The sequence below is a fragment of the Helobdella robusta genome, assembly GCF_000326865.2.
Source record: "Helobdella robusta unplaced genomic scaffold HELROscaffold_44, whole genome shotgun sequence".
Taxonomy (NCBI): domain Eukaryota; kingdom Metazoa; phylum Annelida; class Clitellata; order Rhynchobdellida; family Glossiphoniidae; genus Helobdella; species Helobdella robusta.
This window is the reverse complement of record NW_008705063.1, coordinates 390,410-415,335: the sequence shown is the minus strand read 5'-3', so window position 1 is coordinate 415,335 and position 24,926 is coordinate 390,410. Positions and strand designations below refer to the sequence as shown.

At 30.2% G+C, this 24,926-nt stretch overlaps 3 protein-coding genes across 3 annotated transcripts; 1 reads left to right on the top strand and 2 right to left on the bottom strand.

The window, feature by feature from the left end:
• Positions 1–1,164: 1,164 nt before the first annotated feature.
• HELRODRAFT_177732 (hypothetical protein) lies at positions 1,165–3,083 on the bottom strand (the record flags this gene model as incomplete). The annotated part of the gene is made up of 4 exons (XM_009025889.1): positions 1,165–1,259; positions 2,285–2,432; positions 2,544–2,674; positions 3,008–3,083. The coding sequence occupies 4 exons, from the start codon at positions 3,081–3,083 to the stop codon at positions 1,165–1,167; spliced, it is 450 nt and encodes a 149-aa protein (XP_009024137.1).
• Positions 3,084–9,847: 6,764 nt separating this feature from the next.
• On the bottom strand, positions 9,848–15,918 carry HELRODRAFT_177731 (hypothetical protein; the record flags this gene model as incomplete). Its single annotated transcript, XM_009025888.1, has 15 exons — positions 9,848–9,993; positions 10,331–10,459; positions 10,701–10,838; positions 11,041–11,137; positions 11,280–11,413; positions 11,834–11,960; positions 12,031–12,158; positions 12,227–12,589; positions 13,303–13,440; positions 13,665–13,761; positions 14,265–14,392; positions 14,521–14,641; positions 14,752–14,954; positions 15,133–15,224; positions 15,905–15,918. 15 exons carry the CDS (start codon positions 15,916–15,918, stop codon positions 9,848–9,850), a joined length of 2,055 nt encoding a protein of 684 aa, XP_009024136.1.
• Positions 15,919–22,306: 6,388 nt separating this feature from the next.
• On the top strand, positions 22,307–23,197 carry HELRODRAFT_177730 (hypothetical protein; the record flags this gene model as incomplete). Its single annotated transcript, XM_009025887.1, has 1 exon — positions 22,307–23,197. The coding sequence occupies one exon, from the start codon at positions 22,307–22,309 to the stop codon at positions 23,195–23,197; it is 891 nt and encodes a 296-aa protein (XP_009024135.1).
• Between the last annotated feature and the right edge of the window lie 1,729 nt (positions 23,198–24,926).

Sequence of the window (24,926 nt, the reverse complement as noted above, 5' to 3'; positions counted from 1 at the left end):
ATTTTTTATAGAATATAGTAAAAAATATATTTTTTTATATATATATATATATATATATATATATATATATATATATATATATATATATATATATATATATATATATATATATATATATATATCTTTTACGTGGGTCTATATATATATTTGTGTTTCAATAATTACAAACGACATTCTGATAAAAATGTTAATCATTATAAAAAATATCTTACTGTTTAGAACAGTTTTGTCTCGTTTGATTGCTCCATGTTTGAAATTACTGATGATGTTTACTGTCTTAAAAATTCCTTTATTTTTGGGGAAGACCTTATTTCTAATTTTTTACTAAAAAAAACTATTTCTAATTTAATTTTTCTTCTTCTTCTCATAATAAATTTATCTTTTAATGATGGTCACTTTCCTAAATGCTTGAAAATTTTAAAAGTAATACCCTTATTTAAATTTAGTGATAGGCTTTCTATTAATAATTATAGACCCATTTCCATTACTTCTAGCTTATCTAAACTCAATGGAAAAATAATTTCTAAAGGACTCTCTAATTTCTCAAATTCCAATAACATTTTATGTCATAACCAGTATGGCTTTCGAACCAGACTATCAACAGAATTTGCTATAGTTTACTAAGTTTACTACGTTTCTGCGTCTCTGGAATCTAAAAAATTTTCAACTGGTGTTTTTTTTGACCTCTGTAAAGCCTTTGATTCAGTGGCGTCACTAGGGTTGGTGTCACCCGGTGCGGTAACTCATGGTGTCACCCCTCTCATGACACCCCATAGACATACAGCATTCTTAGCAAAATTTATAAACACGAACAAGTTAAATGTGCTCGGCCGCGACGCTTAATAATTCGGACGTCGAATTTGAATGGTATAAATGTCGAATACAAAAATGATTTGAACGAAAAAAATTTTATTCATAATACATTTCTGGGCGCTGGGCGGGTTAGGCTGAATTAATGATAAGAATAATTTCATGGAGGGACATAAAAACATATACAGTGATATTTTGGTGTCACCCCCTGTGAGGGTGTCACCCGGTGCGGTCCGCACCCCCCGCACCCCCTAGTGACGCCACTGCTTTGATTCTATAGATCACACTATCTTATTAAATAAATTGTACGTTTATGGCATAAAAGGTATTGCTTACAATTAGTTTTAATCTTATTTAAGTGATCGCTATCAATATGTATTTATTAATAATTCTGTCTCTGAGCACGTTCCAATAATTTCTGGTGTTCCCCAGGGCTTTATCTTGGACCACTGTTATTTAATTAATTTATTAATGATTTTGTTAATTCTTCCAATATTTTAAATTGTTTGCTGATGACACTATTCTGCAATTTTCGCATTTTGATCTTAATATTTTGATTTCTATTATTAATTATGAGTTAACCTTTATTTATGACTGGGTAGTTTCTAATAACTTGAGAATTAATCTTGTTAAAACATGTTTCATTTTTTTTGTCCTAAAATTAGAACAAATATTGTTTTTCCAGAACTATTTTTGAATAATGTTATCATCAATAGTGTTTAGTGCATTAAATTTTTGGGCGTTATTATTTCTAGTAATCTGTCTTGGCTTGATCACATCCGTTGAATCTCTAATAAAATTTCAAAAAATTTAGGAATAATTTATCGATTAAAATTAAATTTTCGGAATTTATTTTAAAAGCGTTATATAATTACTTAGTATTGCCTTACTTTACGTATTGTATATCGGCTTGGGGTAATAGTCCCAAATCTAATTTAAATATCTTATATCTAAATCAAAATTTTTTTTACGTTTTATATTTCGCTTATAATAATATGATCTTATAAGTAACTTTTATTCTCTAGCTAACATTCTTAATTTAAACCCTTGGTAATAAAATAAATGAAATAAGATTTTATAACATATTATCTGTACAGTACATTACTACACGCTCTTGATGTTCAAAGCCTTATAAGTAAAAAAAATTATATCATAAACACTACAAAGTTTTTCAAACATTTGAAACTGGAATAAAATAACAAATTTGATAACTAACATTGAAAGTGCTATACTTATACATATGTTTGAAGCATGTTTCTACGCATTCAGAAGGAATCGATGACATCACCGTTCTCGGCTGAACGTTTATACCCGAAAAACATCCGACCGGAACGATGGTGTTTTCTTCAATTTTGCACGTGAATAAATGAAAAAACAATGAAAAAATTATTTGATTTTGTGTTAACTAATGGTTATGTAGTTATGAAAATTTTCATCAATTTTTCATTAACTTAAAGCAATATGAACTTCTTACTTTCATAAAAAGAAAAGAATTGATTCCCTCCACACGGAAAGCCATCAGAACAAAGTTTATCACACTTTGTCTCTTCGACTTTGACCCCAAATATCTTTTGACCTTTATTATTCTTTTGACTCATTTGACATCTGCATATGCTAGCACTCTGAATATTAAAAATTATTACCAGGAATAAAAATTGATTTATAATGAAATGAAGTGAAAACAAAATTGTCAAAAAGTAGTTTCCTTATGTTACTACAAGTTATTAGCTAACCTTTATACCATAGTATTGCAAACCAGAACACTTTATGAAACATTCAAGTACCGATACAACAGCTGTGCCTATAAAAACACCCTGATAGCACCCTTTATGATTCCAGAGCGTAAGGATCGTATCATTCACTCCTATGTGAAAACATAAATTAATTATGAATAATAATTGATAATAAGTTCAACTTATAGATGTTAAGTTACGTCAGATTCAACTCAAAAGAGTGTGTACGTTTTTGTGTGTGCGTGCCTATATTGTGTGTATGTGTGTGAGTGTGTGTGTGTTTCTAAATATCTTAACAGAATTGTTTGTTATAAACTAGCAAATTTTTATCGGATTTGTCAATATCCTGTACACTTGAAATCATTTTTAGTTTTTTGAATTATTAAATAATATTGTCTGTCTCTTTAAATTATATTCCCATTTTCATTTTAAAAAGCTTGACAGAAACCAATTTTTGAACATACTTTCAATTGCGGCCGTTGGATGGCAGGAAGCAAGTAGGACAACGAAGACTACCAGAGATAACTTTATCGGAGCCATGAAGCACAACTCTTGCTTGATGAATAACCACCAATTATATTTTCAACAATAATTATCCGCCAGATTTGTTTGTTTATAAAAGTTGGTTGATGTTAAGAATGTATTTTCCCTTCCAGTGTTTAAATGAAATGTACAGGATATCACGCAGTTAAAAACGAACTGAAAGTAACTAAGCAAATTAAAAAAAAATATTTACTATTTATCTGATTGTGACGTAATTGAAAGAAATATTTACAATAGAGTTATTAAGTTGAACTGGTGTAATATATATATATACACACAAGGTTCAGTGCTTGAGCCTTTTCTTTTTATCATGTATACCGCTGAAGTTTTTAAAGTAATTGGTAATTTCGGTTTTAAATATCATGCCTATGCTGATGACATTCAGATTATAGTTAGTAAAAAGCCAGAATTACTGCAATCTGAAATCAACAAACTTGTAACCTGCCTGAATAACATTGAAAATTGGATGTCAAACAATGGTCTTAGATTAAATCAGCAGAAGTCAAAATTTGTTCCAATAGGTACATGGCAGCAGCTGATGAAACTTGATATCGACTCAGTGAAAATAGGAGATGTTAAAATAGAATTTAGTGACAAAGCAACTAATCTGGGTTTCATTCTTGATTCTAGATAATCGATGCATGATCATATAAAGATGATAACAAATTCTTGCTCCGGACAGATTCGAGAACTCTATAAACTCCGTAAGTCATTAGATAAATCTGCTATTCATACCTTGGTGCATGCATTGGTTCATTCACGATTGGACTATAGCAATGGCCTGTTTTACGGTTTGCCAGATAGGTCTATTTCTGCAATTTAATCTATTCAGAATAGAGCAGCCAAATTGATTGTTGGAGGTCTCGAATTTAACCATGTTACGCCAATTTTTAAGGGCCTTCATTGGCTTACTATGAAGAAAAGAATTAAATATAAAATATGTATTTTAATGTATAAAACTGTGCATGGCTTGTTACCAAGTTATTTGATAGATAAAATAAAAGAAAAGTCTATAATGATGAGTGGTATGAACCTTAGATCAGATGATGGCATTTTGCTGGTTGTACCTGATGTCAATCTGCAGATAGCATCAAGAGATCTTTTAGAACTAAAGATTTGAAACTTGAAGATTTTAAAAAAGAAACTTAAAACTTACTTATTTTCGCTTTGATTTTGTTATTTAAGTGAATAATTATTTGTTTGTTACTACCGCCATTGACAGTACTTTTTTCTTTTTTGACTTTGTTTTATTATAGATAGCACTTTTGAAAACTTTTTGATTTTAATTAGCGCTTATAAATGTTTAATTAATAATAAAATAATAATAATAATAATATATTTATATTTTTTACAATATTCTATAAATTCTACTGAATGTTTGGCGTTAATATGTTTGTAATTCGTTTTTTCGATTTTCCTAACTAAAGTTTTTTGGTAAACGTTTAGTTTATTAAAATTCAAAATTATTTTCCTAATTCATGCTGCAAATAAGGCCATATTTCGATTCCGAATGAATCATCATCAGTGCGGTGATGTTTATATAGGAAAATACTTTGAATTTTAATAAACTAAACGTTCACCAAAAAACTTAAGTGAGAAAAATCGAAAAAACGAACTACAAACATTTTAACGCCAAACATTCGGTAGAATTTATAGAATATTGTAAAAATTATGGTCTATTACCAATATATATATATATATATATATATATATATATATATATATATATATATATATATGTATATGTATATATATATATATATATATGTATATATATATATATATAATAAAAATTAAAATATTATTGTGAATGAGATTTTATACTTTCTAACAAATAATTATTCGCAAAACTCTGGAAATTTCTTCTCAAAATTATTGAAAATCACCTCGAATCGTTCTTGGAAAAAACACGTTCCGGCAAATAAGCTAACAAAAAGAAATGTTCGGGGAGATAATACGTATCCTTGATCATTTCTCTAAATCGAATTCGACATCAGACCTGCCAACCTGTTAGCTCGAACCTATCTGGGATTCATTTAATCTATACGAATTAAAATGCAACATTGACCAAGCGCTGCAGAAATCATTCACGGTTATTAAACGGTTTACTATTCGGCAAAACAGCAGATCCTCAAAATATATAAAGTGAGCTTAACAATCATATAAACAATTCGTCACCCACAAATAATCACCCCGATACAACGAAAAAACATCTCGCAAAATTCTCAGATGAAGTTGTATCCAGCAACTGTGACTGTAAGTTTGTCCAATCTGTCCTTCTCGTCACTGGACCCAATCAATCGATCAACATTAGTCCATCATTATGGGCTGACATTGTAAGACCCAATCAATCGATCAACATTAGTCCATCATTATGGGCTGACATTGTAAGACCAAGTGTTAAGAATCTTTACAGCGCATTTTAAGTCACATGAAGAACTTTCATCTTTCTAAAGACGAACTGAGATGGACAACTATTGCTTAAACGGACGTCATTGAGCAAATATATAAGTTTTAAGCTGACTTCAAAATTGTAAATATGGTAGGTTAGGGTCTCGTATGTAAGGAGGTAAACCATTCCAAACAACCCGTTCAAAAACCGCAAAGTTGCGAGAACCCGTCGCTTACATTGCAGTCAGGATAAAAAATAAATTGCACTCGGTTGATAGCGAGGAATATTTTAAAAAATGAAATTTGTATGATTCCAATCTATAAATGAGATAGGGAGATGCTGCATTATTGACACATTTAAACATCAAAAGTGCTATCTTGAAGAACACGTTTCTCAACCAGTGCAACCTATTCAAAATAGGCCTAACATGATCGAACCAGCTTGGCCGCACGATTCTGTATTGACGGAAGCTTTCAAAAAGACCTTTTGGTGACACCATAAAAAAACTATTGCAATAGTCAAGTCTGGAAAAAACGAAAGAGAAACCCAAACTTTGATGAACAGACGTGTTATGTGATTTTCAACATTGCGTAAAAATAGCAATTGGTAGGAGCAGACCCTCATTTTATTATTAATATGTAAATCCATCTTCAGGTTTGAGTCAGTAACAACTCCAAGACTACGGACAGATGTGGAAAAATCAAGGATGTATGGCCAATACAGATTGATCAAATTTTGACTTTTGACAGCTGCTGTCATGAACCACCCGGTAATATTTGTGTCTTAGATTGATTTGATTATAACTGATTCATACTCTTCCAAGAGCTAAATTCGATAAGACAATCAATCAGTTTATTCAGAAAAGCATTAATTGAATCTTCAGGACAAGATACCAATAACTGAATATCATCAACAAAGGCGTGAAAGCTGAACCCACATTTTTGAATGATATCAAAAACATCAGCAGTGTACATAAGAAATAACAGAGGTCCCAACACAGATCCTTGGGGAACACTAAAACACTAACTGACTTTCTTGATTACGTCAGAAAGAGTGATGTTATAAGAAACCTGCTAAGTGCGGCCCAAAAGATACGAAGAGAACGATGATAAGACTGAATCACAGAGAAAAAATTTGTGGAGAAATAATAGATGAGACGAGTATGATCGACACAATCAAATGCAGCGCTCATATCACGTAATACCAAAAAAGAAACACATTGATTGTCAATTGAAGAGAACAATTAGGAAAAAACGGGCATTTAGTTTAATTACAAATGAGAGCAGTGAATGTTTTGAAATTACTTGGGCTTGAAATTTGTTATTCATTTATTCTTTCGATGTAGATAAGTTTAAGTGTTTCACTTAAAACTATAAGGTTATATGTATATGATATTCAGTAAAAAAAACAATCAAGAAAAAATATAATTTTACTCTTTTTATAAATATTGAAACAATAATTTTGTACAAAAATATGAGAAATCAAAAATTGCAGCTGTATCGTTGTTTTTTTCAAGTTAATTCCGTTAAGTTTTGTGATGTTTCCGAGCATGTAAGAAAATTCATTCATTAACACCAAACATAAAATTAAAATTTCTGAAAAGTTAATGGAGAAAGTGAAATGGCGCTAGTCTTGTTAGAAAATTCACGAGCCGATAGTTGATTTGCTGCCTGTATACAATTTAGAAAAATAATGGGTGATAATTCAATGTTTACATTAATTTGAGAATAAAATATGAAAAAGCAACTGAAAACTAGAAAATAAATTAGGTTTTAGTGTAACTGAAAAAATGAAATAGTTAAAAAATATATTTGGAAAACAGCGTTAAACTCAGAAGCTAAACTTAACAAATTCACGAAAAATACAATTTAAATAACTCATTCGATTGGACATTTTCTAAATTTTAAATTTGTTCAGTTAAGTTTGTTGCAGTTTTCTAGAAGTGCACGCATTTCTTTCATTTAATACATACTGAAAAAAATAGATTCTTTGTTGTTAACAACCTTTAATATAATATTAAGTCTTACTTACCGATGACACTACTCTTCTTTATTCTCATTCGGATTTTAATGTACTTGTTTCTGTAATTAATAACGAATTAAATTTTATTTACGATTGGGTTGTTTCAAATAATCTACGCATTAATTCAAGTAAAACATGTTCTTATTTAGTTCTAAAATTAGAAAAGATATTGTTTATCCAGCTATATATTTAAATAATGTTTCTATTGAAAGGGTTGAGTCATTTTAATTTTTGGGAGTTATTTTATCCTCTAACTTATCTTGGTTGAATCATATCAAACAAATCTCTTGTAAACTTTCTAAAAACTTGGGTGTTATTTATCGTTTGAGGTTTAGATTTCCTAGATTTATCTTAACAACTTTATATATCTCTATTATTCTTCCTTATTTGACTTATTGTGTTTCTATTTGGGGCTGTACGTCTAAATCTAACTTTCATATTTTAACTCTAGCTCAAAATTTTTTCTTCGCAATCCGTTTAAATAAAAGAGATTTGACCATGTAAGTTCATACTATCAAACAACAAATATTTTTACCATAAACCAGCTACATATTATTTATCTATTACTATCTTTTTTAAACTTTTTAAATTAAATTATTGTCAATCTTTTAAAAATCAGATTAATTTATTTAAAAATACTAGGCAAAATTGTTTACGTTTTAATTCTAAATTTTACTTTTTGAAACCTAGAACAAATATTCCCAACTCTGTCTCATATGCGTCTTTGGAATTCATTACCAATAACTACTAAAAATTTTTCTTCTCTTGCTCTTTTTATAAAATCTATCTACTTCTCATTCAGTCAAATTATTTCAACCATGTCCTCTGTTGATTCGATTGTTTCCCTTTATATACTTCATATTTATTCAATTTTAAGATGGTTTAATATTTAAATATTTCAGTTATTCCTATTTTTTTCTTATTTATAGAACTATCATTATTTCATTGTGAAATGAAAACATTTAATTTCTAATTATAATTTTTGGTGCAAACTTTATGGTGTCCCATAAAGTCATGTCTTCGGGTCACTTTGCATTTTTGTTGAATAAACTCATCATTGAATTGAATTAGTTTTTTTTTCTTCAGAGCAACACACACCAACATTCAGGCATTGACTTTGTTAATTTTTTACCTTCTTTATTAATTGAACACGCACACAAACACACACACCACACACGCACACACACGGCATACTTGAACTAGCGTAATAACCACATATCACACATACAATATGTATATGACAGTTGGGGATATCTATGCATTTGAACCAGGTCTCAACTAAACAAATCTGTTTTGTTTTTGGCTTCATGTGTTTGGTAGCCATGAGAAAAATTGGTAAACTTGTAAAGGAAAATAATTTCCATTTTGTAACCACTAACCTGAAATTGACTCTTGCTCTTGAATGGAAACAGTTACATTTATGTATTATTTTAATTTTTGTTACAGAATAAATGCATACGCATGTTTTTACGATGTTATCACAACTTTAAAACGAGTAAGATAGAATATTTTACTATTTCTATTATCTAAATACGTTGGTTTATATTTTTTTTTGATAAATTGAACTTTTTGAAAAAAAGATGATTTTCAAAATGACTAAAAATGACTTCATCAACATTAAAGATTCGAAAGCATAAAATTAAAAGATATAAATAAAAAATTTTGAACAAATTTCATGATATAACCTTGTCCAGTCTGAAGCGCTGTTGAATCATAGACAAATAAAAAATAATCGACATTGTAAATCAGTGCAGCGCCTTAGTGTAATGGTTAAGATAGCTAGCACTGCAGTTGCAGAAAATGTAAAGATTTTTCGTGCCCAGTACGTACAATGATAGAAAAAAAATTTAAATAATAAAAACTGAAGACTCTTTTATGAAAATTCTCGTAATCCCGTTTAATCATTTTTGGTGGGAGATGTTTCTCAAGACTCTTAGTTGATGAAACCTTTACTTTATTATACTAGATTATACACATAATCTTCAATAATTTTCCCATGGTACAGTGGCAGGGTGCCAGCCACATCTCCCACCTTAGATCCGCTACTGCATGAATGCTTTAAAAAAAAGAAAAAATGTTTCTATCTAATAAAAACCTGTTGGTGAAGCCAGTTTTTTCTCTAAAATTATTCAAAGATAAAAATATTGTTTTCAAAATAATCAACGCAAATTAATTAAACTAAATAAATTATGCAATAAAATCTATTCTATTGAATTTAATTAAATGACTGAACATTTTATTTTTTTGAATATCATTTGCTCGTGATTAATTAAAAAAGTAGGAAAAAAACATTTTTTCCATTTCATTTTTTTATTTTTTCTAAGAAAAAGTAATGACTTTTTTATTTTTAACCGCACTGACTTTTGCATAAGAGGTACGTGATGAGTCCAATGCCCATTGAGATCAAAAGTGGACAGACAATGATTATCGTTATGACAATACCGGGAGGATAGTTACCCGCGTCTGTCTCATCTTCTCTCATTATTTCCTGCTCTTCGAGTTTCATTTTCAACGAAAAAATTTACTTAATTTGTTATCAAGAAACCTCTTTGTTAAAAATTTATTTCTTGAAAATGTCATAACTGATGTATAAAAAGCTGCTACCTTCCTCATTAATGTTCATGATTAACGAGATTTGATGCCAAACAGCATTATGAATGAGCCAAAATCGCGCGCGTTCATAAAAATGTACGAAGCCACTAAACAAAATTTCCAACAGCTTGTATATTTACGCTTTAAAACATGGGAGTGCCTGTTGAAGCAAACCTGTTTGCCTACATGTACATTAGAAAAAAAGACACTAAATACGCATGAACTTTAATTGACTTACTTTTACATTGAGATTCAATGGTTGTTACAAAACCTTTTCCGCACAGGCATTTTTCAAACATGATATTGTTTACTATTTCTTGGACACACATCATTTCCTTGCCACAGTCACCGTTATTAACACCGCAATCTAAATGTCGTTAGTTTATTTCAAAACCAACAATATTTATTAAACAATTTTTCATGCTATTAACTTAAAGTACAATACCATTAAACTGTTTTTTATTTATCAAGACAAAAAATTTTTGATGGAATATTCAAAAAAACCTACCACGAGTTTTGGGTATTTGTTTCTTTCAAGTTGAAAGATTGGGCAAGTTAAAAAATTGTATCGAAAATGACAAAAAAGTTTTCGAAACAAATTTTCAAACTTCTCTTATCACAGAGTGCTCCAGTCCAGCCTATTTTGCAATGACCAGTTTTACAGTAAGCTTGCTTACTTTCTATCTTATCATTCATGCAGTAGTTGTATTTTGTCGGTTTTCCTTGAGCATCCAAATCCGGCGAAACTGAATGGTTATAAAATTTACAAATGTATAACTACGTGTTAAGGCGGCATGATGGCGTAATGTTGTATGTGCTTGGCACTAAACTTGCATAGACTAGGAACAAATGCAAGGAGATCCCAGCCTGTCCCTTGGCTAATGTGCTTGATTTTGATGTTTCTTAAAAACTCATTGGAAGAAAGAAGGAAAAAATTCAAGTACGAACCGTCAGAAAGGAGAGCGAACACAGAAGGTTCTTCGCATTGTTCCTTGTTCAACTGGTCTTTGAATTCTATTTTTCTTCCGCATTGGCATGTTTCATCCTAAGAAAAAAATATTAGAAAAAAAAGCATTATTTAGATTTCATTATCTATACTGTTTGAAATAAAAATAAAGAAATAAAATCAATTTATTTTATCATTTCATAACTCTCAAAAAACTGTTCCTCAAAAAGTCAAAACTCACTCTGGTCCCGCTGTACGGAAACCCAAGCTCCTTGCATTTGTCCAAACAAAAAGCTTTACTTAATAATTGATCATGTTTGTGCTCAAGTTCCAGGTATTTGAAACAGCCAATCGCAATTGATTGATTTGATTTTTCTGTTATTTTGTAATGAGAAATGTGAGGGTTGTATAGTTTTGTATAAATCAGTACGTTGAAATCTAATCATACGTACATCATTATACGACATATTTAATAATTTTTTTGCTTACCAAAAGTCAGCTTTGACAAATTTTATAGCTGATTTTATAGCATTTTATATTCTTAAAAATGTCTTCAAAACAAAAGCTGTACCATTCATACCGCATGACGAACCACACACCACAGGACGCACAACACACATGTTGTATGCACCGCATCACACACGCGTGACATGTGTTTGTTCATAAGTTGCGGATGAATAGCATCGCGCAATTGAAACATAGCAATTCTACTGTCAATCTAAACTAGCCAATTTGAACTAAAAACTCAAAATGATCTGAGGCACGTTACTGGCATATACAGAATGGAAAGAAGACCCCCCACACGACAGCCCATCTGAACATTTCTTATTGCATTTGTCGGCACCAGCTTCATTCTCAACACTGTTGGTACATGTGCATAACCGACCATCCTGAATTTTTTAAATTCAAAAAATCTTTTAATCTTCAGTGGAAAAAAAATTAATTAAATCAACTTAAAAATCAGATTCAAAAAGCGTAAACTATCCACTCACATTCATTGCGTAGAATGATGTTTCTTTACAATATTCAAAACACGATTTTACTGAAATAATCATCAGCTCCTTAGAAGACTGCACTTTGTTGAAACAACCCTTGTAATTCCAGTCGCTCTTAGGTTTATCTTGTAAAAACAGACAAGAAAAAAAATCAAAATGTTCTATTTAACTAATTTTTAGAAATTTTACTAACCGAGGCTTGAATTCTCATAAACTTCGGGTACTGTGAATATTTCTTCATCTGGCGGATTGCACTTGACTTGAACATCAAATACATCACCTTGAACCTCAACACAGACGTCCTCACCACATCCTCCATTATTTTCTTCACATGAAGTGATGGGATCACTTGCTGGTGTTTCCACGTCTGTTCCGTCAGTCACATTCGATATTATTGGAACGTTAGAGATTCGGTCAGTCACATTCGATATTATTGGAACGTTAGAGATTCGGTCAGTCACATTCGATATTATTGGAACGTTAGAGATTCGGTCAGTCACATTCGGTGTTCTTGAGGAGCTCGTTGTAATTTCATTTAATTCAGGTAGTGTCATTCCTAGCAATGCAACAAAAATATCATGAAAATTCAAATTTCTTTAAATGTTGAAAAAAATTTGTATTTGCTACAACTAAATTTCTTAAAAACTAAAATTGTGGGAAAAATTTTGTTTACTAAAATCTGGGTTATTTTTTCAACTCTCCCATATTTGCAACATTTTACCTCGAAACAAAATTTCATTGTTCCGAGGGTGCCTCAGTTGCTTGAATTTGCGCTATATAAATTATATTATTATTTTTATTATCATTTTTTTTTGTTTTAATATTAACAATATTTTCTTTTTTTATTATTATTATTAAATCCTCCAACTGTGAATAGAGTTTAAAATTGCTTTCGTTACTATTGTGTATTTTAATAAATGAATTGTGAACAATTTCTTTAGCTAATACATTTAAGCGTACTGAAATTTTTAATTTTGTTCCACGAAAGTTGTAACATCCACACTACACGATGTATATACACACCATCTCAACACACACCACAGGCAAGGCATTTTGTATAGTCATTGAGTTTTGCACTGACAGTATTTGAACCAGGTAACAAAGTGAGACATGGCACTTCTCTCGACTGAGCTGTTTAATAGCACACAGGCTCAAGGCTCATTGAGCAAAAATTATAGATACTATATAAAGTACTCACTAAATAACTCGCTGATGTTTATAAGAAGGGAGGTGTTTAAATAAATCTTATTGTTTTATAGAATTCTGCACCTTTCTGATTGCAAAGCTTTCCGCTCCAGCCTGGCAAACAAACTGTGGATGTACAATAACTCTTTTTGCTCTCAACTACATTATTCAGGCAGTATTGGTATATTGTTGAGATGTTGTGCTTTTCTGTTTCCAGAGAAACTGTTCATGTGAAAATAAAAGAAACTTTTATTAAATGGAATATTCAATGTTAATGATTTAAAATATATTTGAAATAGATTGAATTCTCGACATTTGCTCGGACTAGATGTTGGACTTGAAACATTTTCGTTGTGATCAAAATGAGTTTCCTTATTTCACAAAAACTATTTATGTTCAATTTTACTTAAAACTTCCTAAACCAATCGACAACTGCTTTTATTAACCGTCAAAGAGTTTAAAAATTCTTTTATCATCATCACAATCAGCAAGTTTCATCTGATTCTCCGTTGTGAAATCATTTCCACATATGCAGACAGAACTCTAAAAAATAATCAAAAATTTCAATGAAAATTATTTAATTTGCTCGAAATTTTGACAAAAATTAATTTTAGGTTTCGGGCAGTGCGATGATGTAATTGTAACATGTGCTGCTGTGGCATGAATCGTTTACGTTGGTTGCTGGTACCTCGAGAAAATTTTTAAAATAGATCAAGTAACTATATATATATATATATATATATATATATATATATATATATATATATATATGTATATCTCTATATATACCTATATTGGTGTGTGAGTGGTGTGTGTGTGTTTATTTCTTCATAGGACCATTGAATGAGTTTAAGACATTGGATGTGTACAAAACGTTACAAAAACAAGTTGTAAACAAAGCAAAACAAAATTAAATCGGATAACACGCCATTGAGGTTAAAAGCCTTTTTAATGGGCTGTAGGTAAAGGGAAAGTATTTCATAAACACTCTACAGAGTTTTTCAAGCATTTAAAACTGGAATAAAATAACAAACTTGATTACTAACATTGAAAGTGCTATACTTATACATATGTTCGAAGCATGTTTCTACGCAATCAGAAGGAATCGATGACATCACCGTTCTCGGTTGAACGTTTATACCCGAAAAACATCCGACCGGAATGACGGTGTTCTCTAATTTTGCAAGTGAACAAATGAAAAAAAAAATGAAAAAGTGATTTGATTTTGTATTAACTAAAAGTTATACATAATGAGAATTTTTATCAATTTTTCATTAACACGAAGCAATATGAAGTTGTTACTTTCATATAAAGAAATGAATTTATTCCCTCCACACGGAAAGCCATCAGAACAAAGTTTATCACATTTCGTCTCAACGACTTTGTCCTCAAAACTTTTTAGACAAAAGCACATTTCTTCTATCTGAATATTAAAAATTATTACTAGGATTAGAAATTGAATTGAAATGAAAAGAAACAAAGTTGTCAAAAAGTTGTTTGCATATGTTACTACATGTTTAACAATTAACTAACCATTATGCCTATGCCATAGTAGTTGTCGATAATACACTCTTTCCGACAACCAATTAACGTAAAAACATTTAAATACATAGCAGAGTTTTTTAATGTGATCCATTCAATTAACGTAGAATCTTCTAAAATAGTAGCAAAGTTTTCTAATATGAGCCTATAGCACCCTTTATAATTCCAGAGCTTTAGAATTGTTTCATTCACTCCTATATGAGAACATAAAAACAAAAGAGAATTGTTTGTTAGAAACTACCAATTTCAATATCTCTTACACTTTAAATCGTTTTTAGTATTTTGAATTGTTAAATAATATTGTCTGTCTCTTTAAATTATATTCCCACTTTCATTTTAAAAAGCTTGACAGAAACCAATTTTTGAACATACTTTCAATTGCTGCCGTTGGATGGTAGGAAGCAAGCAGGACAACGAAGACTACCAGAGACAACTTTCTCAAAGCCATGAAGCACAACTCGTGCCTGATGAATAACCACCAATTACATTTTCAACATCAATTATCACCCAGGTTTGTTTGTTCATAAAAGTTGGTTGATGTTAAGAATGTCTTTTCTTTCAAGTTTATAAATGAAATGTACCGGATATCACGCAGTTAAAAACGAACTGAAAGTAACTAAGCAAATTAAAAAAAAATATTTACTATTTATCTGATTGTGACGTAATTGAAAGAAATATTTACAATAGAGTTATTAATTTGAACTGGTGTAAATTATTTATAGAATACTGAATTAAATATCCATTATATAAAATTATCATTGGTAGACTAGCGTTATGGTAATGCATCTCTCCATCTATGGAGAGATGCATTACCGTAACGCTATGCATAACGGAGTTTATTAGAAACTAACGTTTCTAATAAACTCCGTAAAAAGGAGACCAAAGTAGATGACCAGCCAATAAAGAAACTTGACACCTAATTTCCATCTAAGTTCATTTTGACAAAGTCAATATTTCCCTATATAAATATCAACCGCACTGATGATGATTCATTCGAGTTCGTTTTTTCAAACATGTTAACGCCAAACATTTGGTAGAATTTATAGATTATTGTAAAAATTATGGTCTATTACCAATACATATATATATATATATATATATATATATATATATATATATATATATATATATATATATATATAACTTTCTCGGAGCCATGAAGCACAACTCTTGCCTGATGGATAATCACCAATTATTATATTTTCAACATCAATCTATCCACTGATTCGTTTGTTTGCACGTCGGTTTATAAAAGTTGGTTGATGTTAGGCATGTGAAAATTACTATTTATCTTACTTTGACGTTATTGAAAAAAATATTTACAATAGAATCATTAAATTAAAATTGATTATTTACCAGAACACCGAAATTTGTTCGAATACAAAGAGATCCCCGCCTATCATATGCAATGTGTATGATGCGTGATTTGCACGCGTATTCATGTACGCTGTGTGTGTTTGTCGTTGAAACCTCTGAAGCAAACGCAAAAGAGAGAGAGAAACCTTTATTCACATTGGCTTCTGGCAGATTAGTGTGGTGTGTTAATATTCCCTCAAATTTCAAAAACAACATTACAGCGACCAGCAATGAACAAATTGTCTATTTTTCTAATCACAGAAGGCCTCAATCAATTGACAACAATTTTTGAGTTTTGTAGATAAACAACGACTTGAGACAAATCGTACAACCAAAGCGTTCTTCAACAAGGCTGGACTGAATTTTAACGCTATCCAAGCAACGGATGTTCTCCAAACGTCATAAACAAGCCTCATAGCGGCAAATCAAAAAACGCCAAGACATTATTAGGCCTTAACCGAAACTTCAACAAATGAACCAACAACAAAACTAAGCAACAAACCAGCCAAACAAAGGTACTAACGATCTACCAAATAACGACAACAACAATCCAACAAAAACAAAAACAACAGAATGAATGAATGAATAAATGAATGAATGAATGAAATAAGGAAGGAAGAAAGAAATGAATGAATGAATGAACGAACGAACGAATGAACGAACGAATGAACGAACGAACAAACGAACGAATGAACGAAAAATCTCTTCTTCACGACCGGATAGATGATTGGCTGTCTGTATAAAATTTATAAAAATAATGAATGATATTTCAAATTTCACATTAATTTGTGAAAAAAATATGACAAAGCAACCAAAAACAAGAAAATGAATTTGGTTTTAGTGAAACTAAAAAAGGGAAATTGTTAAAAATCTAATTGGAAAACAACAGAAACCTCTTAAACTTCCTAAATCTACAAATTTTCAAAAAAAAAATTATTTCAAATTTATAAATTTGCTTCAAATAGTTTTGATGCAGTTGTCTAGACATGCATGCATTTTTTCATTCAATACATCCTGAAAATAAATGATTTCTATATATTTATAGAGTACTCTGTTTTTGCATTTTCTTTAGCCGCACACACACGGCATACTTGAACTAGCGAAATAACCACACATCACACATATAGTATGCGATAGTTGGGAATATCTATGCATTTGAACCAGGTCTCAGCTAAACAGGTCCAGGCACCCTTTACGACTACGCTATCATTCTTCCCAATAATTAAAAAGAATGTTTTGTTTTTGGCTACACATGTTCAGAAGTCAAAAGAAAAATTGATATCGTTTTGAAAAAAAAAATTAGTTCCATTTTGTATCCACTAACCTAAAATTGACTCTTGGTCTTCCAAATCTGTTACTGTTGAAAGGAAAAGTTTATTGAATAGAAAAAATTATATATGTATATTTTTTTCAATTTGTATCACAGACTAAATACATATGTATATATGCAATATGTTTTACGATGTTATCATAATTTTAAAACGAGAAATTCAACACTTTTCTTTTACAAAAAAACTAAAATGTTGAAAAAAAAACTTTTGTAAGTAGGAAAGTATTAAATGGGTTATATGCAAGTTTACTTAGTTTGTTCGTGCTAAATTCTTATTTGATGGAACTTTTCTAATTTTATATTACTAAAATTTATTTACATTGAAGAATAATTTCCTTAATTAATTACTATTTTTATTGCCCAAATATGTAGATTTACATCTTTTTTAGAAATCGAACTTTTAGTAAAAAAGATGTCCTTCAAATTGATCAAAAATGTTGCTTCCTCATGTTTTCAAATCAAAGGCATTTAGATTGAAACCCATAAAATAGTGCTATTGTTTGCTAGAGTATATTTCAAATTTTATAAGAATAGTATAATTCGGTTATCCGTTTAGCAAAAACGAGATTAGATTGAAATCCAATCTTTCTTTAAATTTTGACTGCAAGAAATTTTTTGCTTTTGCATTATTTTCCAATTTCCTTACTAAATTTGTCTAAATTTAGCAATTTTACAAATATTTCTTTACTTATACTTATTAAAATAATTTCACTTTAAACAAATCATTTACTAAACACTAAACATTCTAAGCATAAAATTAAAAACAATAAAAATGTGAAAAATTTTAAATAAATTTCATGATATAACCTTCACTAGTCTGACGCTCCGTTGAATCATAGATAAATAAAAAAATAATCGACATTGTAAATCAGTGCAGCGCCTTAGTGTAATGGTTAAGATAGCTAGCACTGCAGTTGCGGGGAGTGTAAAGACATTCTTTGCTCATTACGTGCTATGTGCGCGATGTATTTTTTTATTTATTTACCTTGAGTATGGCGTCCAAAAAAGATGTGAAAAATATTGAGTAAAAAAATATTTAAGAACACACACACACACACACACACACACACACACACACACACACACACACACACACACACACACACACACACACACACACACACACACACACACATATATATATATATATATATATTATTTGCCGGTGACAAGAACAAAGATATACGGCAATAGCTGCTTGATATGTGGAATAAAAACTTGGAACAAGTTAGCGACCATTATTCAACAATCGCGATCCTACTGGAGGCTCAAGTCCGACATCTATAAATTGATAGAATTAGATGCAATTTGACCAATCTTTTTTTACAGATTTCTTTCTATTTTGTTTTAAGAAACAATATTGTGTTTTTTTCTTTTTGTTTTTTAGGACATTATGAACAAATTTTGTTTTATTAATTAGTTAAATTGACAATTGAACAATATAATTTCTGTTAGTTAAGTTGCCGAACAAGCCCTGTGGGCTTCTGGTTTTACTTTAATTAAATAAATAAATAAATAAATAAATAAATATATATATATATATTTTTACAATATTTTATGAATATATTTTATATAATACAAACTGAGGACCCTTTTATGCAAATTTTCCTAATTCCGATTAATCATTTTTGGTGGGGGGATTATTCTAAAGATTCTTAGTTGATGAAAAGTTTACTTTATTTTACTAGATTGTACACATAATCTTTGATAATTTTTTTTTCTTGTATGGTGGCACATCTCCGACCTTAGATCCGTCACTGAATGGGTGATTGTAAAAAATGAATACAGTTTTGATCTAATATAAACCTGTTTGTGTTACCGGTCGCCGTTCTAAAATTATTGAAAGAATGAAATAAAAATAATCATCGCAAATTAATTAAATTGAATAAATGTAACAATAAATTTAATTTTTTCTGAATTCAATCATTTGACTAAACATTCTAATTTTCTGAAAGTCATTTGCTCGTGATTAATAAAAAAATAAAAAAAAAAAAATTTTTTTCCCATTTCATTTTTCAATGAAAAACTAATGGTTTATTGAATTATTACCTTGTTTAGTTGGTGTGCTTATCTGTTTTCAGAGAAACTGTTCATGTGAAAATAAAAGAAACTTTTATTAAAGTAAATATGAAAAAAAAATTAATTAAACGGATATTTTATTTTTAATGATTTATAATATATTTGAAATAGATTGAATTCTCAACATTTGCTCGGACTAGATGTTGGACTTGAAACATTTCCATTGTGATCAAAATGAGTTTCCTTATTTTACAAAAACTATTTATGTTCAATTTTACTTAAAAATTTCTAAAACAATCGACAACAACTGCTTTTATTAACCGTCAAAGAGTTTAAAAATTCTTTTATCACCATCACAATCAGCAAGTTTTTTCTGACTCTTCGTTTTGAAGTCATTTCCACATATGCAGATAGAACTCTAAAAATTAATTCAAATTTTCATTGAAAACCATTTAATCTTCTTTCAATTAGGTCAAAAGTTAATTTTAGGTTTCGGCAGAACGATAGTAATATATATATAAATATAATATATATTTATTATAAATATATAGATAGATATATGTATATATATATTTATATATATATATATAAATATATATATATATATATATATATATATATACATAACATAACATAAACAGAAAAAAATGAAGCGCGAACTTGAAACAACTTATAGGTAACCTTCAAAATGAAAGAGAATTAGTAATGTCAAAAACAATAATAATAATTAATTAACAAACTATATAAAAATAAGCTACATTAAGTTAACAGCAAATAAATAAAATTACATCTGTATAACTATAGAAACACGTGTGTGAAGACATACAAATGAGTACTTATAAAGGAATTATTCATTTAATTCACCGATATAAGATACAAGATATAGATACCGCAAGATACCGATATATACCTATCTACATATATGAACTGAACATATACTCACATACAGTTATATACATATATACACGCCTATATGCGTGTGTGTGGTGTGTTTGTGTTGTGTGCGTGTGTGTCTGTGTGGGTGGTCTGTTTATTTCTTCATTGGATCATTGAATGAGTTTAAGACATTGGATGTGTACAAAACGTTACAAAAACAAGTTGTAAACAAAGCAAAACAAAATTAAATCGGATAACACGCCATTGAGGTTAAAAGCCTTTTTAATGGGCTGTAGGTAAAGGGAAAGTATTTCATAAACACTCTACAGAGTTTTTCAAGCATTTAAAACTGGAATAAAATAACAAACTTGATTACTAACATTGAAAGTGCTATACTTATACATATGTTCGAAGCATGTTTGTACGCAATCAGAAGGAGTCGATGACATCACCGTTCTCGGTTGAACGTTTATACCTGTAAAACATCCGACCGGAATGACGGTGTTCTCTGTAATTTTGCAAGTGAACAAATGAAAAAAAAATGAAAAAGTGATTTGATTTTGTGTTAACTAAAGGTTGTGCAGTTTATCAATATTTCAATAACATAAAGCAAAATGAACTTGTTACTTTCAAATACAGAAATGAATTGGACCCCTCCACACGGAAAGCCATCAGAACAAAGTTGATAACAATTCGTCCCATCGACAATGTTCATTAAACTCTCTAGACATTTGCATCTTGTTGCATTCTGAATATTAAAAATTATTACCGGAATAGAATTTGAAATGAAGTGAAGTAAAATAAAATTGTCAAATAGTTGTTTAAAGTTACCAAATGTGTAATCATTAGCTAACCATTATGCCGTAGTATTGGTAAAGAGTACATTTTCCTAAACATTCATGTAACGTTGGGTTTGTACTAACATTAAAAATTGCCGTATATGGGAATTAAATCCACTGGTATAGCACCCTTTATAATTCCAGAGCTTCAGAATCGTTTTATTCACTCCTATATGAGAACATAAAATAATTAAGTTTATTTGATAATAAGTTCAACTTATAGATAAGTTACGTCAGATTCAACTCAAAAAAGTGTGTACGTTTTTGTGTGTGCGTGTGTGTTTATGTTTGTGTGTGTGTTTGTGTTTCTACATATCTAAACAGAATTGTTTGTTTGAAACTAGCAAATTTTTATCGGATTTGTCAATTTCCTTTACACTTGAAATCGTCATAAGTTTTTTGAATTGTTAAATTATATTGTCTGAATCTTTAAATTATATTCCCACTTTCGTTTTAAAAAGCCTGAAAAAAAAATTTTGAACATACTTTCAATTGCTGCCGTTGGAAGGTAGGAAGCAAGCAGGACAACGAAGACTACCAGAGATAACTTTCTCGGAGCCATGAAGCACAACTCGTGCCTGATGAATAATCACCAATTATATTTTCAACGTCATTTTATTCCCTGATTCGTATGCTTGCACGTCCATTTATATAAGTTGGTTGATGTTAGGCATGTCTTTTACTTTCCAGTGTGTAAATGAAATTCAACACAATCAATACATCATGATTGTGTTGAATGTTGCGGTTGTGTCTAAATTTTCTCCGTGTTTTTGAATAAATATTGTGTATTTTTTACTGATATACAGTTGAATTTGGATTATTATAATAGAGTAAATTGAGGAGAGTATTTTCGTTTTTTTATTTTTTCGAAATAATATAATTTAGTATTTTTAATTGAATTTAATAATAATATTTAGTTTAATAGTTGAGTTAGATATTTTTTTTTTGTTAATTTTCTGTTAACACTCCCTCAGTAATTTAATCTGTTGAATTTGTTGTTTGAGCTTTGTTTGCAGACATTTATCGTACAACATTAACATTCGCATTTCACTAACCTACTACAGTACAACTTATATTGTTATTATTATATCACAGAACGTTGTTTATTTTTGGTTTTTCTGCAGTTATGACGAACGAAAATTGTTGTAAATGTGATAATGTTGTTGAGGATGGAATTTGCTGCCCATGCTGCCAAAGTTTCGTACATCCGAAATGTGCTGGTTTCACCAAGGACTCGCTGTCATTATATAAAAAAATGAAAAACTTAAGGTGGTATTGTGACAACTGCCTGGGCTATGTCGATGATGTTAAAGGGATTTCCAAGTTGATAAATGATAAACATGTGGCATTAGATATGGAATTGAAGAAGATTTCTGAATCTGGGGACATTTTAAAGAATGACATAGAGCAGTTGAGGATCGCAGTCGATAATAGTAAAGGAAAATTGGATAAGGTTGCTAGTGTTGATTCATTGAAAAGTGAAATTAATGCTAAGTGGTCTGAGGTTGTTAAAAAAAATTGTGATGCTGTATGTAGTGAAGTTAGATCGATACAAAAAACACTTAATGTTGTAAATGAAAATAAAGAACGTGAAAACAATATCATCATTTTTAATCTTGCTGAAAGTGAAAATAGTGCGAAAGATAAAGAAATTGTGATGAAAATCTTTCAATCGCTGACTGAGGAGTCAATTAAAAGCAGCGACGTTGTTAAAGTTTTTAGACAGGGCAAAAAAGACGAGCAAATTACCTCTCCACGCCCGATAATTGTTAAATTTAACAACACGTCATCAAAGGTACTTGTGATGAATAAACTGTTTAAAATTAAATTGCTTGACGATAAATTGAAAAGTATTAGAATAAGTCATGATATGACCCGTGAACAACGAACTGATTATCGTAAACTGATTGATGAGGCTAAAAGTAGAGAGGCTGATGATGGGGAAGATTTTTTATACCGCGTCAGGGGTCCGGTGGGTCGCTGGAAGATTGTGAGGTTTCTCAAAAAAGGAAAATAAAAACTCTGTGTTTTGGTTTGCTTAACATAAGATCAATGTCAAAGTTTAATTTTGTCTATGAACTATTGGATGATAGTTTGGACATTTTTGTATTAAATGAAACTTGGCATGGTTCATCTAATAATGTTTGTCTTAAACTTGCTATGCCACCTGGTTTTACATACGTTGATTTTTTGCGACCTTCAGATCCCCTGCATGGTGGAGTTATTGTATATTTCAGAGATTATTTTAGGTTTAAAAGAATTGATCTGCCACAATTGAAGACATTTGAAGCAGTAGCTATTAAGTTTTTCATCAATCATACTGTAATTATTTTGTTGGCATTATACAGACCAGGATCATCTGCTGTATCAGCATTGTTTTTTCATGAATTGATCTGTGTTCTGGATGAAATATCAATCCTTGCGGATTATTTGCTGCTCTCTGGTGATTTTAATATTCACATGGAAAATTTGAATAGTTTTGCAGCTGTTAGATTATTGGAAGTATTTAACTCATATCAGGTTACAAATAGAATAAATCAGCCAACTCATAATTTGGGTGGTACGTTAGACTTGGTAGTGTCTTCCGATGATTTTCCTGCTGTTGAATGTATTGTTAATCCATGTGATATATACTCAGATCACAGTTTCATCAAATCGGTTTTTCCAGTGATATTGAAGCAGCCTGTTTTTCGCCTAAAATGGGTTCGTTCTTGGAGTCGGATGGATGAAAAATTATTTTCATCATTAGTTTTGGGTTCTCATATCAGTGGTCCATTTGATTACAATGATGCGGGCTTGATGCTGGTGATGTTTACTGAGGAAATGAAATCTATCATAGATAAGGTGGCTCCACTGCATTTGGTGAAATCGAGACATGTCCCATCAGCGCCATGGTTTGATGATGAATGTAGAAAATTAAAAAGACTTTGCCGTAAATTGGAGAGACAGTATAAAGTTAATAAAACATTATCTAATAGAGATGCTTGGAAAACTGCTCTTATTAATAAAAGTGTTATATTTAATGTTAATAAAAATAACTACTGGAAAAAGTTGGTGGAAAATAATAAAGGTCAACCAAAAAAATTATGGACTATTGTAAACAAATTACTTTGTAGAGCAACCTCACTAGATTCATCAAAGTCATCATCCTGTCAGCATTGTTCTACTGATTTTGCAGAATATTTCAAAAATAAGATTGGAAAAGTTATAAAAGATACGGATGCATTTTATATGCCATTGCAGTCTTTTCACAAACTTTATGATGGACAATTGTTCAACAATTTCTCGCTTTGTTCAAGTGATGATATCAAAAAGATCGTTTTGGAATCACCAACAAAATCATGTCTGTTGGATTGTTTACCTACCAGATTGATGAAGGCACACTTAGATTTGTTCTTGCCATTTCTAACCTTTTTTATTAATTTAAGCTTGAAAACTGGTGTTTTTCCGTCTGCATGTAAGCATGCTTTGGTTACACCAATATTGAAAAAACAGTCTCTTGATAAAGATGAAATAGATAATTATCGTCCGGTGTCAAACTTAACGTTTATTTCAAAGTTAATTGAACGAGTAGTTGCAATGCAGTTTGTTCGACATTTGAATGAGCATAATTTACTACCATCATTGCAATCTAGTTATCGGAGATTTCATTCAACAGAGACAGCACTTATTGATGTCACATCTTCATTGTTTGAATCGATGGAATCACATGATGTATCACTTCTTGCTCTGCTTGATATGAGCGC